This window comes from Centropristis striata, chromosome 12 (assembly GCF_030273125.1).
Source record: "Centropristis striata isolate RG_2023a ecotype Rhode Island chromosome 12, C.striata_1.0, whole genome shotgun sequence".
NCBI lineage: Eukaryota > Metazoa > Chordata > Actinopteri > Perciformes > Serranidae > Centropristis > Centropristis striata.
Window position 1 is genome coordinate 10,096,428 of NC_081528.1, and position 15,582 is coordinate 10,112,009.

Consider the following 15,582-nt stretch of genomic DNA (forward strand, 5'->3'; position numbering starts at 1 on the left):
CTAGCAATGATTAGCTGATAAAGTAGACAATTGAAAAAAAAGAGCTGTTTTGTGTGTACTTATGCCTGAAATCAAGGATAAAATCATAAGAAAAAGACAATTACCACACATTTGGAGTTGTAAATCAGGCAAGAATTTAAAGCTTAACCGACAATCTAAATAATTTCAACTCAGGCTGAAATACTGATAGAAAATTAATATCATAACATTAAAAAAGACTCATTATCAGGGATTTTTTTTAAAGAAAACTTTTTTAAGAAAATTTAATAAGAAAACCTTTCAACTATAAATACATGGTCACCCATAGTTTGAATAATAATTTTGTTTTCAGACTTGTGTCTGAAAACAAAATTATTATTCAAACTATTATTATTATTATTACTATTATTATTCCTCTGTTAATCAATCTTTTCCAAACATATCACTATGAAAAGGAAGTCACAACTAACAAAGTTTTGAGAAGATATCCACTTTATCTGTCAAGAATAAATCACATTGTCACAATAATTTCATGCAAAGAGGTAAAAAAATATTTTATTCCAACTTTATGAGCGGCCGTGTCCTTTTCAATCAGAAACTAATTTCAGAGTTTGATACACTCTGGTAACACCCTAAATCGTTCATTAAACCCCCAAATTAAACCCCAATATTAATGTTTTTGAAACATGACTTACCTTAAATCTCCATCTTGTCACAACAACAAATTTCAAAGTGTGGTCCTTTCCCAAGATTTCCTCGTTGCATAAAATGTCCAGCTGTGAAAAGACAACAACAAAAAAGCAAATTATTGAACAATTTATGACCTCAGAGTGTTTGAACTGAGCTGAACAACATGACAAACACTAGTTTTCCTCTGCTGTTGGGCGTTCTGCCTCTGTCTGAGCTGTGTGATGCAGAAATAAAACTTCCACCTATACGCTGCCCCCTCTGCTCTCATTTTTTAATGCAAGCTGCTGTTTCCTGGAGAGGAAGCTTATTTTATGGCCCCTGGCTGCTGAGCAGCAGCAGAGGGGCTTTTTGGTGGAACACAAAAGTTTAATACTGAACATGAAGCTTGCTCCCCCTGCGAAGCCGGCATTGATATTGTGCTGAGCAGCGCCTCACATCTGCATCTGCCAGTCAACACAGAGAGGCAGAGAGGGAGAGAGGCGAGCACGGCCACAGCGCCACCTGCTGGCTGTGACTGGACAAACAGCAGCCAGCTTTTATCAGCACGGACAGAGACGTGGAAACTGCCCAGATCTGCGATTAGGAGGATATGAACATTAATCCAGAGGAAGCGCTGGAGAGCTGTGATTTTCATCTTGAAAGTCAAGGAGGGCTTTTGTTTCAGAATAAAAGGAATTAGAGGGGAAAAAAATACAAGAAGAACATCCCTGATCCCTTTTGATGTCCTTGTACAAACCAGAAAGTTTGACATCTCAGAAAACTAAAACCTGCAGAAGAGTTTTTGCAAAAAAAAAAAGCCAAAAAAGCCACTTTGTTTCTTCTCAGATCTTAGTATTTGCTTTAATTTACTGTCACGGGAGAAAAAGAATAAAAGTTGGTCATGTTTTTGACAGTTGGAAGAAAAAAACCCAACATATTTCAATTCATCAACTTGAGTTTGGAGAAATTGCACCTTTTTATCATTTATCTCAGTCATTTCATTTCAATTCAGTCTTATATTTTGTATGTAAATCCATGTAATTCCACAGAAAACTGAGCAATCATGTTAAATAATCAGCATGATGACTGTGATAATTGAGAAGCGCCATCTTTTAGGGCTTTGTCATAGTGTAGAATATAATTTTAATGACGACTCCTACACTTTATCTATCTATACAGTTGCTTTGGAATATTAAGTAAGGCGAAGTTTTTGAAGAGGTTGGTCAGTTTTGGTGTTTCCTCTCTTCATTCCTTCACTTCCTGCAGAGACGTTTCAATGGCTGACAGAATGATAACTGCGACTTCTACAAACATGAGGAAAGAGGAAACTGTTCTCTGACAAAGCTGAGTGTTGTAAAGTTCTGTGCTCGGCTCGACGCTCAAAACAGAAACGGTGCGAAGCGACAGCTTTTGATAGTCAACAGAGAGGACAACAATGGCTGCTGGGGGGAGCGGATGTCTTCGCCAAAGTTGTGCTACGGCCGACGATATGATGGAGCCTGCCCACTCATCTCTGTGACAGCCAGTAAAAAATAAAAGAGACAGGAAATAAAAAATAGAAGACACGAAGGCGTCTGTGATGATTATTCACGGCGTTCTAAAAAATCCATCTGTCAAATTATCGCCCACTCTTCCCCCTGCTGCTCTGAACGGGGCGGCAAAGACAATAAATAGAAAAATTACCACAGCTAGATATCATAAGGGCTCGTTTCCTGCTAAATATAACAAACACAAAAAGACTGGTATGAGTCAATGCATAAAAGTATAATTAAGCCACATTTATGTAACTTCTTGTGATTAACTAAACTTTCTGATACGCGCCGCCCAGCTGCTGCTTCCAAACAAGTTAAAACTAATTAAACACATTTGTTCCAAATTGCTACAAATCCAATTTTTGAAAAAGAACAAAAAGCATTTTGTCAGGATTTAATGAGCGCAGATGACTATATCGACATTGTTTGCTAAGTAGAGGAATTTAGATGACTGTGTCACACTCACTTTGGCAAGAAAATGCTGTAAAATGAATTTTGGTCACCCTCATCTCAGTCAAAATCCTTTTTGTGAAAAAGACTGTGCATTTCAAGTATTTTATCAGTGTATACCTGCAGTTCGAAGCAAGGAAACAATTTGACTGGTGCTGAATGTTAAAATCCCTCAACAAGGTGAAAAATTAATATTTTTTCTTCATTTAGTTTATAATGTGTGTCCTGTTGTGTGTTACGTGTCTGTACCTCATTAAATGATGTCAGGTTAAGCTTTTTGGCGATGAACTTCTTGAGATGGAGGACTGTGGCTTGTGCTGAACAGCGGATCCACTTGCGCTTCAGACCTCGAAGCTTGCTGCTGTTGCACTCCAAGCAGATGCTGACCTGTTAGAGGAGACACAACAGAGAGCAGACGCTAATCATCCATTTGTGGGAAACAGTCTGCACCAAACACAGCATTCTACAACCCTCAATAAGAAGGTCTTTTACATTTTATCAATACCTATACATCAGTACTTTGCATTTTCTGGTCCAGTAGTTTTGGGGAATATAATAAGCAGCTGTCTCTCCATTTTTCATCCATTCAACAAGTAAACATTTGTTTCGTAATGAAATTTTCACCTTCACACTATTGCTACCTTGCTGCAGACTTTTAAAGCCATTTTCACTCCTTTCACAGCAAGTTTTATCTTTTCTGAATTGTTTGATAAGTTTCTTTTCCGCCTTGGTTAAGTTTCTTTTCACATGGAGACAAATCAAGTCAACCAAAACAATTATGACAAATCATGTGAGCACATTCTCTTCTCTTATTGGCCAGATGTGTCCGGGGCAGGAGCCGGAAAGTAAATACAGGAAAAATATCCTGTGTTCTGGACAAGTCCATACTTCTGTAGGGGAAACATTGCTGTGAAATCTCAAATGGAGCTCATAATCGTGGTTATTACCTGGACGATATACCAGGTAAACACTGACCAGCAGAATGCACATTGAGGAAACATCATAAAAGTCCTAAATTGCTTCACACTATGTAAATAAAATGTGCTGGGTTCTTTCTTTGGCTACCTTCTTCTACTACATTTTGCATGTTCTTCCATATCCCAGGATGCAAGACCACCTCTTCTTAAGGGTCTCTGTGTGATTGTTTTAGTCAACATCGGAGTGTCATTATTATGTTAAGACCTGCCCTAATTGCACCAAAGGCGAAAACAAACCAGAGTCTGATTATAAAGGACTAAAATACAGGTGGCCAAACACCCGTAGTCTTGTGTGTGAAAACATCAGGATCAATAACTGTGGCCTGCAGCTAAATATGCTGAGTTTATAGGAGCACTTGAGTAATTACAATCTGCTGTAAAAAAAATAAAAAAATGACCTGAGAATTACTTAACACCTTTAATGTTTCATGAAAACACATTAAAGGATAATAAATGTGTTATGATAGCTGGTTAGTTCAGCCTGGCTCCAGTGCTGATTGGACCACTGTCCCACTGTACCTGTATTGTCTCTTTGTGTTTTTGCTTATTGGCTTCTTTTCATGCGACCGAGCAGCAGCAGCAGCAGCACCATCATTGGCCCGTGCTCTTTGTTTTTCCCCCCGGGGTGACACGGTAGGTGGTTTTGGCAGTCGATGGTTGCAGGAGTCAGAATGCATTACTGCCACTGAGCTCCTGCCCCCACAGATCAGAAGAGGAGGACACAGGGCTTGCATTTCTTTATTTGTGGGCGTCTTTCTGTCACACTCCCCCTGTCTGTCTCTCTCTTTCTCTATTGAGCTAACATTCCCCTGCTTTCTGCTTGGAAATCATCTTAAACAAACACCAGGCTGCTCTTGTATAAGCAAAGAGCAGCACTGTCATATATCTGGGAGGCTCGTAATGTGACATAAAAGCCTATGTGGTGATCTGGACTCCACAGCGACTCGACTGCAGTTTCATTACATTACGGTGCATTAGTGACGTCTTTATGGAGCCAAAGAGCCCTGCTCCAGCCATGCTCACTCACAGATGTCACTGATGCAACCAACGGTGAGGCATGTCAGGAAAATGTATGTGGCTTTTTGATGTCAGTCAAAGAAAGTGCAGCACTGTTCCACAGGCTCATTACCGAGTCCTCAAGAAGAAAACCAGCAGACGTATTGCCTCAGACCTCTGCAAGCTTTAAGTTTGTGTGTGTAAAAGAAAAGCTCAAGTCTCTGTGTGAGGGCTGTTTTGAGTATTCACGCTCAATAAATATTTTAAATCAGAACTGCATTCTCCAATTTCTCCAAAGTCGACTCTTTAAGCTCAAAATAGCTGCAGTTTATTAAATTTACAAAACGTTTTCTTCCCACATGGAGGTCTTGTCAGTTTCATAAGAGCCAGAAGGTGATCCCACATCTTTAGACTCCATACCTCATTTGAGCTCCTGAAGTCCACGACCAGAGTAGCTTTCTTTAATTAATTGTCACTCTCTAGTAATCCTGGCTTTATTTTGGTGTGTCACTGCTTTCATTAGATTTCTCTGGCACTGCCTCACGGCCCGAGGTTACACTCTGAAAGGTCATCCAGAAGACAGCGGGGAAGTGTTCTGGAAGCCGGCCATGCATGCAGGTTTGCCTGCCGGTTCTTACATCCGAGGGGTTTCTGCATCTTCAGTGACACCATGACGGATCGTCTTCTTTCAGCATTTTCCAATCTTCTCTCTCCACCAGTCTCTGTTTCTTTCTTGTAAAGTCCATTATGATATGTGGGCTGGTTGCTACATTCTGGAAAATAAAGGGCTTTAAAGACCGTTAACCCTTGTTTTGTCTTACGGGTCAAAAATCACCCTGCCACGATGTTCCCCAAAAAAAGAAAAAACACTAAATGATCTTCATTCATGTCGAAATTTCCCTATAGTTTTTATCCTTATTTATTGGTGTCGTTTATACGCCTTGAAAGTCGAGGAAATGGTTTGTATTTTGTCGCTTATCTGTATAATTATAATGCCAAACTAGTTCAAGACTGTCATTTTTTCCCTTCAGTTTTTCTGTGCTGTGAAGATGTGAACTCCAGATATTCACAAGTTTTTGATGAAAGACTTGGGCGGTAGAGCAGGATCGTCCTTTAATCCAAAGGTTGAGCCGAAGCTCCTCCTCTCTGCACGTCAAAGTGTCCTTGAGCAAGCCACTGAACCTCAAGTTGCTCTCAATGCGCAAGGCAGCAACTGGTGATCTATATCTTCATTGTGATATGTAATGACTTATAACAGGATTAGAGATTTTGGCCTTTTTCTCCAGCCCTAAACTAGAGCATTTTCTGAAGTTCAAAGGATTCTTTTTCACAACTAATTGTGACGATAACCTGCAGCGTCCATCTAGAGACTCAACTATAAAATGTAAAAACCTCTGCAGCTGAAGAAAAACCTGTGGATGATCTATAGGAAGTCCTCCCCTGGCTCCTTAAGCTGATAGCACCTCTGCAATCCTTTTAGTCTTACACAGAATGAGAGGAAATTACACGATTCTGCAGCTCTGAGGTTATCACAGCAGCAACCCTTTTTATCCTGTGATTGTGAGGATGATTATAGAAGTACACTTCCCTGCCTGATGATACTGAGTTCCACTGTGGCTTTTTTTTTTTTGCTTATGATTTTTGCCAGAACCCTGTGTAAGTGGTCTCACCCTAATGAATGAAAAGACACAGTGCTAGTGTCTGTATTAACACAGTTCATGGAGGGTTTGTCTCATTTTTGATCCCAAAGATCTCTTCTTTTACATCCATACTACAGCGATAGCGGTGCACGATAACATTTTTGTTTAATTTTCTGCCTTTGTTACTGGAGCACATATGGCCAATGACAGGGAAGCATTAATCAGCATTAAAGAAGGAAGCGTGGGGATTGGATTATGTGCAGCAGATCCATAGACGGACACTGCCCACAGCATCTTCCTACCACTCAAGCAGGCCGAGCGCCCAGGAAGACAGCTGGGACAAAAGCTCGGCTGGCCCGTCTTGGACCTAGGGCTGTTCCACTGCTGAGCCTGCCCTTGGATGATGCCTGCTCACAAATCGGACACTGTTGGGCTCACATCTTGCAGACGCTCGGCTCAATCGTGACATCCTGGATCGGCGTGTTTCATGCACAGGACTCAGAGGGGACATTGGGGAGGCGACCTCAAAATTGATGTCAATGATCAAAACATGTTCACAATTAGGTGTGAATCAGCAGAGGAGGCCCCACAATAGTATTTTAACCGGATACTTGCCTTTCTTGCGGATACTTGCCCAAGCGTTTCTTATGTTTAACTTATGTTTAACTTTTGCGATATGGTGAGTATTTCGATACAAGTTTTGGCGATTTAACTGTTTGAATTTAATTTTGTGGACACAAAATGCAGTTAATCAGGAATTGTTTTGTTAAATAAGAGAAAATTCTCAGTCTATTCATCTCACTTCAGTCTTTCTTTTTCTTTTTTTCTTTTAGCAGACACTTTTATCCAAAAGTGACATACAAATGAGAGTTAATACAACACAAGCAAGGATGAAGTCAAGAAACATAGCAAGAGTAAGAGCCGTGGGTTAAGTTTGAGTCCATTAGGACGCAAGTGCGATACTTGTCGTAGTCATCCGTTTAGATCAAGAGTGAAGGTGTTCAGAAAAGAGTTGGGTCTTCAGTCTCTTCTTAAAGTTTGATAAGGACTCAGCAGAACGGTATAGATTTTTTTCCCCACCTCACTTACAATGTTTCCCTGGTGTCTGATTTTAAAGTTAAGATGCTACCCATATTATGTTCCCAACGTTCTGCAGCTGCTCTTTATATTCCTCCTGATGCAAATTTTAAAAATGCATTACAGCAATGCAATAAAAAAGGGTCTACTGCTGCATTTCGTTGTGCAACCCTGTGCTGTACAGTGAGAATAAATGGACCTTAAACCTTTTATATTATGTCTCCAGCATAGTGAGTCATACACCAACACAGTCCTTTCTCTTCATCATCTCGTTTCAGCCGTTTCCTTTCTGTCTGTTCAGACGATATTCACCGTCTCAATGTTCACCACTTACTCCTAACTCACATGATCCCTCACTCCAACATTCATTCCTCCACTTTTCCATCCCACCTCATCACCCTGCATTGTGACTCTCTCTTTCTCAGTCGTGCAAATCTCTCATTTTCATCAGTCATCTAGTATTCCTCGTCTCTCTCGCTCCCTCCTCCTCTCAGTGACATTTGACACGACTGCATTCAGCTCACACAGACTGCCCTATTAGCTATTCTGAACGCATTGTGCACCGCAGCTGAATATCCAAAGGGCAAGATCTCTGCCCTCATAGGGGGCAGCTTGCCTTTCCCCGCATGGCAGCTAAGATCTGGATGATTGGAGACGACTGGCTTGTTTCAAAAATCCGCCCGTTGGGTTTGTCATCTCAAAAACACAGAAACTAAACTGATGTAAAACCAATTTTCTTCATCCTGTGCAACATTGCAGGGAAGACGCTTTGTGTTTCTGATCGCATCTGTCCAGCACAACAATAACTCCCCTCTCCCTGCATTATTAATATAATTTCGCAGTGCTTGAGAATGAGCCGGAATACAAATGAAATCAAGAAAAAAACCCCATTTCCATTTTTAACTTGAGCAGTTTATGGCGGTGGTGTGTGTCACTAAGTGTATCTATATAAATCTAACAGCCACAACACGGAAGACAAAAGAAGCCATTAATTGTAAAACAGCCTGGTAACTCACTGGGGGGCCACTTTTATAAAGGCAATAATTGATGTGCAGGCTTTTAAGGCAATTGTAGCTACAATTACAGTATTTTTGTCCCTTGGTGCTTTTGTTCCTGACAGACTGCTTTGTAACCCACAATTATTTTATCCAATTTAGATTCCTCTAATCTCTGCTAAAACACAAACCAATGTGTACCACCTCTGTCACTTCCCTGTATTTTATTAAATTAGTTTATTATAAGGGCTGTTTCACATAAAATACATCTTTAAAAAAAACACCCCCACTTGCATCTAGCTGGACTATCCATGCAGATAGTTTCATTCATTTACTCAAAATAAACTATTGAATGTGAGCATTATTCTAATTTTGGCAAACATAACCCAGCTTTTTTGATAGACAGCCCTGCGTTTGGGGTCCTCTGAGTCAGAAGTGCTGCTCGGTCAGGAAAAAAAAGCAGTAGATGAAGCACTAAAGCCCGTTTGAAAACATTTCAAAGCTCATAAGGCTTTTTTCTTATCTGGTAGAAAGAAGTTTCTAAACTCTTGACAGTCTGACGATTATTCAGTGGAGCGCGGGCTTCTTTTCTGTAAACACACTTGCAGAAATAAGCTGTTGAATTATTTAAGAAAGAGCAGGGCAAAGACAGTCTAAACTGTCTTCATGGTTTCTCTCATTTATGCAAACCTTTTTAAGAGTCCCTGTGGAGAGGAAATGGACGGCAACTTGTGCTTCGCTGTCCGTCACCGAGTGAAGGCTTACCTGCTCGTCGCTACGATGATAGTCGTTGTCCTCTTCTGGTTTCTCCTCTCCTGCCTCCTTATTGGCCGTCTCCTCTGATTTTGTGTCGCCTGTGCAGAAAAACAGAAGTGGGGAAGAGAGTTGAGCTGCTGTGGTGTAACTTCAGAAAACAATTGACAGATCCAAACATGAACAGAAGCAAAAAAGGTTTTATTGTACACTGAAAAAAACATTTGTATAATTTTTTTCAGAAACTGTGCAGGTTTTTTTGAGTTTTTTTAATTCTACATTGCGTGCATATGCCATAAAAAGTAGATTAATTTCATTACAAATATGAACCATAAAACGGAATCTGAAATATGTAAATTATATTATATATTATATGGGAAATTATATATTTTTTTACAGTACTATTAAATTGCTAAATGGACTTGAATGTTAAATTACATTAAATGCTATGTAAATATATAATATTAAATAAGATATCCTACTTTTGAATGTAAAATTTAGTGGTACATTTATCTATGAATACACACACTATATATAATTCTTCTCTTTTTTTTTTTTTTACAGTTTATAGTTTAAGCACACTTGATTCTCTCTGTTCATGCTGCAGTTAACCCTGTGATCGAGCAGTGAGTTTCTCTCAACACGCTCATTGGCTTTAAGTAAAGAGGTTTGAGCCAAAGTGACAGCCATAGCGACCCTCCTGATACAGGACTTGTCTGATATCGGGGAAACGGACATGTTTGTCTCTCTGCAGTATTTAAACAGCCAGAGCCTGTTGGAGCGTAAAAAACGCCTCCTGTAGAGTTCCATTTATGAGGCAATTACACGTCCGAGGGTGTCAAAGCATCCTTTATACGACTTATCCGCTGTCTGGGCACGTCTCTAATACAGGACAACTTCTAACCAGAAAAAAAAAACCCACAGTCATTCTCCATACTGATTAGCCTACATGAGGGCTGGCATCAGCTCTACCTTAATTGAGTTTGTCTGTTTTTTGCATTTTGTGCCCTTTTCCAAGAAAATGGAGGCAGATATGGGCGGATATTAGAGAGCAGCAGTCTCTGGTGAACACACGGTAAAATAGGGTAAGAGCGATTTCTCACTGTAAAACTGAAGGTAATGTGTTCAGAGTGGTGCAAGAAAGGTGAATTACTGTTTAACAAAACACCACACAGAGCCGTAGGTTCAGGGAGAGAAGAAGCCTGAATGATGCAGGACGCCTCGAGTCGACTTAATTAAAGGAGCTTGTATGAAAATTTAAAGGAAATTGTGTTGTTTGCCTGAGGAGGAGTACGACTTAAAAGAAAGTTGTATACATTCATGGATGAGTTCTGCAATCTGAATGCACCTTTAATTATTCCCTGCTGAGATTAACACTGTATGTGGACGGACGGATTTGAACACTACAAAAAACAACAATGAAGGATTCTCGTCTCCAGAGCTCAATCAGCTGACAGAATATCAACAGCATCAGAAAACAAACGGTCTTTTTAACCAGTTTGATAGGCTGGGTTTCTGTTAAAAAGTGACACCGGGACCTAACTATATATTATAAACCTGATTTGCTTACAGGGCCAAGGATATGTGCTTGTACATGCACTTTATATTTGTCCTAAAAAAAAGCTGACAATTACCACATTACTAGAGTTAACACATCTAGAATACTACATAATAGCCGTGTTTCCTTTAGGGGGAATCTGGAGGTGACGTATGGTTTTCTACCGTCGCATATGTGACGTCACGGTCAAAACTGTCGCCAATCGACTTGCGACAGATTTAACACGGGAGACGCGCCAAATGTTGACACAGATGTTGCAATGTGCACATAAAATACAAAGCATACAAAATATTTTTGTCATTATAGAATCTTACTAAGTTTAACAGTTGGGATACATGTATTTATTTAGTTTTGATGTGTCTAGAGTAATAGATAGTTTAAAAAACAATATTAGCACATGATCATAATCATTGTATCAAAAGCATCTTACATGTTTAATATATAAATGCATAGAGAGAGGACACACACACAGTGAATTACGCACTTTGTGACCTTCGTCACACAAACAGTGACCCCCATGCACAGAGACAGAAAACAGAGACAGAATAACAGATTATTTCTAACAATGGACAAGGTGTCATTTTTGGGAGCCCCAATCCAAGACTTCCATGCTGAGAGGCTCAGAGGTGCCAAAAACCAAAATTGGACTGACTTTTTGAGGGACTGTGGAAAACATGACAACAGCTACCCTACTGGTATTTTGTTGGCCAAATTAACAGATTTTCAGTCCTGAAATTGCTGTGTTTGCATCCATTCTGGTCTATATCTGTCCCATGATAGATACAATAAGTATATTCTTGTTTCAGTTTCAGTTGAGCTATTGATTTTAGAGTTCCAGCTTTCTGCCTTAATCTGGTTTCCTGTGTGCACAAAAACACAGTAGAAGACGGATACCTAACCAATTCCTAAACTCTCTGTGATGCAGCTGCTACAAACTTGTCCAGGACAGGTTTGGTTATAGATCTATTTTTTTTAATGGATTTTCTTGTTGGCTGTAATACTGTACTGGTATTGAATTTTTAGATATGAAACTTGGTTATCAAAGTCAAAATTGCAATGCTGTGACAAAATTGCTGCACAGGTAGGTATTGCTTTTCTGTAACCTTTAAAAATATATAATAAAAATCTGGTCTTTTCTTCCTGGATTCAGTGGGTGTAATAACATGGTGAGTGTGTGTGTGTGTGTGTGTGTGTGTGTGTGTGTGTGTGTGTGTGTGTGTGTGTGTGTGTGTGTACAGTTTATTTTTGCTGTATCTAGGATTGAGTTCACCCCTCTGTGACCATTTTCCTTCTGGGCTAACTGTCACCAATTCCAGCGAGTGTTAAGCGGGAGAGGTCTGGGCTTGCTCTGATGTCTCCAGAGTCGGCCTCACTGATTGCTTATCAAGAGGGGCTCGCTCTTATTGTTGTTTCTCACCTGTAAACAAACCCTGCTGTATCTCTCTGCGACTCAAACACAAAATGAAGACCCCGTTTGTGTTTGAGGTAATGACATGATTGCTTGAGTCTTGGGATTTTAAAAACTAAGCTTTTCTTTCACAGGATTTCTCTCTTTCCCACTCACTCACTCAGTTGGGATTTCTGACATACAATTAAATCACAAAGCCATGTGGAATGACAACATCAAGTGAGGCTAAATTTGGATTGAGATGGAGTAAACTAGCCTCATGTGTGTGTGGGAGTTTTATATTGTCATGAAAAGAGAAAAGTGCACTCTGCAGACTCATCACAGCAGCACATCCCTACATTTACTTGCATTAAGTGCTAAGGGAAGTAGGCAATTTAGAGAAAATGAGTCTATTGTGTACGGGTGGAAAGTTTCTCTTTTGCAGGTGTCAAGAAAAGTCATTGTTATGCACTTCAAACAGAGAATAGAGCTTAAGGCTCCTTTGTGATGTGATCTGTTAATGTCACAGCGCCATTATTGGTTGATGAATGGATCTATGGTGCATAGCGTTTGTTTTTTGATTTTGAAAACGCTCCATTTCTTTCTACTTTTTTCAGTATCAGATGCATATTGGCATTACACCAACAACAATACACCTTTCACTACAGTTTCAATGCCTATGTCTGTATAATATGTCACAGGCATGAAAAAAAATAAATATTTTTAATGCAAAACTTTGAGTTTGTGTTTCACAATAAAAGCCCTTTAGCATTTAGTTGCAGGATCGTGTTGTTGAAAATGCAGAAAAATTGCATGGATTCATAAATAAGTAGAGTATTGGCTTTTAACTGAGAAAATCCTTTGGTAAGAATGAAATGATATGTTCTATTGGCAGCACAGCTGCAGTTTGTTTTAGAGCATTATTGCTTATTTTTGCCATTGGGCTCCATAATACGGTGACTATTTAACATAAATGTGCTGTTATTTAACTACCATTTTAATTATTAAACTATTTTAATTCCCTTTTGGAAAAAAAACAATAAATGCATTGAAGATAACCCACAAGCTAGGTTGTTTGTTTTAACATTTAATATTTCTGGTCGTGAATTCTTCTCTGAGGAAATAGAAAGTGCTGCTCTGTCCTGTGTGCTTCGTAATGTGCAAGAACCAGATTCAGGCTTTAATTAAGTGTAATGCAGTTCAGTTCAGCTGGCAGGGGCAACATCAACAGGGTGGCCACTGTCGGGTGCAGTTCGTGTTATGTGATCTCTGCATAAGTTAGCTTAAATTTGCAGTTCTTTAAATAAGAACTAATGAGGAACATCCACTTTCTGAGACTGCAGAGTGAAAGTAGAAGTAAACAAGCCGCAGTCTGACTGTGTTTGACTGCAAAAAGTTACTTTAAAGCCCATGTGGTGTTGCTGGATATACAAACTCTTGCTAAGGCCTGTGTGAAATAGTACCAAGATACTTTTGGTCTCTAACTTTAGGAGACTGTACAGCATCTAGGTCATTAGCTGCATTTTAGACTATGATGCCAAATGATGAAGAACTTTGCACTACCTCATCAGCTTTGGCTTAACTTCGGAGCATGTTTTCACTCGGACCAGCGATTGCTGATGCTGTGCTTCAATCTGTATGCACAAATCCGTATAAAGCGTTTAATCAGCCATAAAGAAAACAGAGACTCTGTAACTAAGTCATAGCATTGACAGCACCTCAAAGAACTAGCTGCAACACTTTCCTAGTAATGAACCATCTGGGTTTCGATCCTAAGCTCATAGGGGTTTTTTTCCAGACTTGGATGTCAAAACATGAGAATCCTTCCAGACAACAGCTACTGCTGCTACCATGATAAAAACCAAAGGAATCTAGTGATGTCTGAAAGTGCTGCTGGGATTGTGACACGCCACCAACTCAAACTAGTCTCATTTTGAAGAAGGTCCCTTGCAATGCAGGTTTTCAACAGATGAACATTTGTACTGTGATCTCAGTGCATGTATTATCACCACGATAATGTATTCCTATTCAGCTGTGGGTGTATAATGTTGTTTCTACATAGACAAAGCTAGATGATGGCACACACATCTTTTAGTTTCCAGTGTGCAGAGCTGGGACACCAACCCTCACATCGGCTTCAAGGTGGAGCAGACGATTGACTTATTTTCTCAACTGCACTCGCAATCCACCACAGAACTCTTTTGTCAATAAAAAATTTAAGATGTCAAAAAGCTTCAAATCCACAAAAAACTGTATTGATCCAGGGGAGAAAGTATCCTGGTCAATGAGCCTCTAAATGAAACCCAACCACATGGATTTTCTACAAGTTTGGACTTTTGACACACAAAAAGTATCTGTATCCCTGCCCGAGGCTAGAGTCGTCGTGTTTGTTTGTCTTTTAGCGCACCGGACGGAAATGATAGTGGAATGCAATCGAGGAGTCCCTCGGTTTCTATTTCTGTTGGCGTCTGTGCAAATGATCCTTAAAATGTGTTTGTGTATGAACATGTCTGTGTGTTTGTGTGTGTGTGAGTGTGTGCTGTAGCTAAACCTGACTTAGAGCAGCGAGGCACAGGAAGCCGGAGAGCAGTTCCACTTCCATTTGAGCCTTAATTACCAAAATCAGAGAGGGGGATTAAGCGAGCGATTAGGCCTGCCGGCGTGACAGCCCTCTGGGCACACATTTACGCCAGCCCTTGGAAGTGAGCTGGTACGGAAAAGCCGTCGTGCACAACAAGCAGGCCAGGGACTCATTCTGATTGGCTAAATTGCCTTAATTTCTACTGCTTAATGGCTTCTGCTGTTACTTGTGGTCTTGCTTCTAATGTTACTCATTACGAGTCAGGGGCTTCACTCCTTATTTAGTAGAATGACAAGAGCGAGACACACACTGCCGAGGTGAAGGCTTTTCCTTGAGACATATTTGAGCAGTTTTTGTGGCAGCACATTTACAGAGTTTGATCCAAAATGTAAAAATAGAGCTGTTTTTCTACAGGCACAATTTAGCCTGCTTTAATCATCCAGAACTGTGCCAAGCTGTGCCAAGCCATGAACACATGTAGTCCTCCCATCGTGCTCATACTATCAGATCCCAGCATGGTCTCTCACGGCTCAAATTGGCACAACCCTTATTGAAAAATGACATTGTTGTTTGTCCTTGTCTTAGAATATCTAGCCTCTGGTTCCTCATATTTGGAGTCTTTAAACCACTCAGATGTTTAGTTTGATTTATACAGATGATTAAGCCGGGGTTTTCCCCTATAATAATAAGGCTTGGATGCAGCACCCAAGCCATTTTGGTTCCAGAATGAATGTAAAATCAAAGCAGAAAGTGTCAAATTTTCCCAGACCTAATGGCTGAAACTCATCCTCAGTGAACTTATTTAGCAAGTTTTATCTTCAAGTCTTTTGCATGTTGTTTCTTTATCATTTGCCGTAACTTTTCCTAATGTTGGTGGTCTAAACTGATTGAAACTGCATATATGTATTGGAAAATGTGAAATTTTCCTGGGAGAGGGCCTTCAAATCCCCTACCCTAAGTCTTAGTACTTAAAACACTAAGCTGATTA

The 15,582-nt window shown here is 39.9% G+C and overlaps 1 protein-coding gene across 2 annotated transcripts in view; it reads right to left on the reverse strand.

The window, feature by feature from the left end:
- LOC131981550 (polycomb group RING finger protein 3) overlaps positions 1 to 15,582 on the reverse strand; it is a 70,319-nt gene that overhangs the window by 6,691 nt on the left and 48,046 nt on the right. For both annotated transcript variants that reach the window (XM_059345891.1, XM_059345890.1), the window contains exons 7-9: positions 9,081 to 9,169; positions 2,880 to 3,017; positions 675 to 755 (exon numbers count right to left, since the gene is read on the reverse strand). In XM_059345891.1, the coding sequence (XP_059201874.1) occupies positions 675 to 755; positions 2,880 to 3,017; positions 9,081 to 9,169 (308 nt within the window). The remainder of the gene's footprint in view (positions 1 to 674; positions 756 to 2,879; positions 3,018 to 9,080; positions 9,170 to 15,582) is intronic.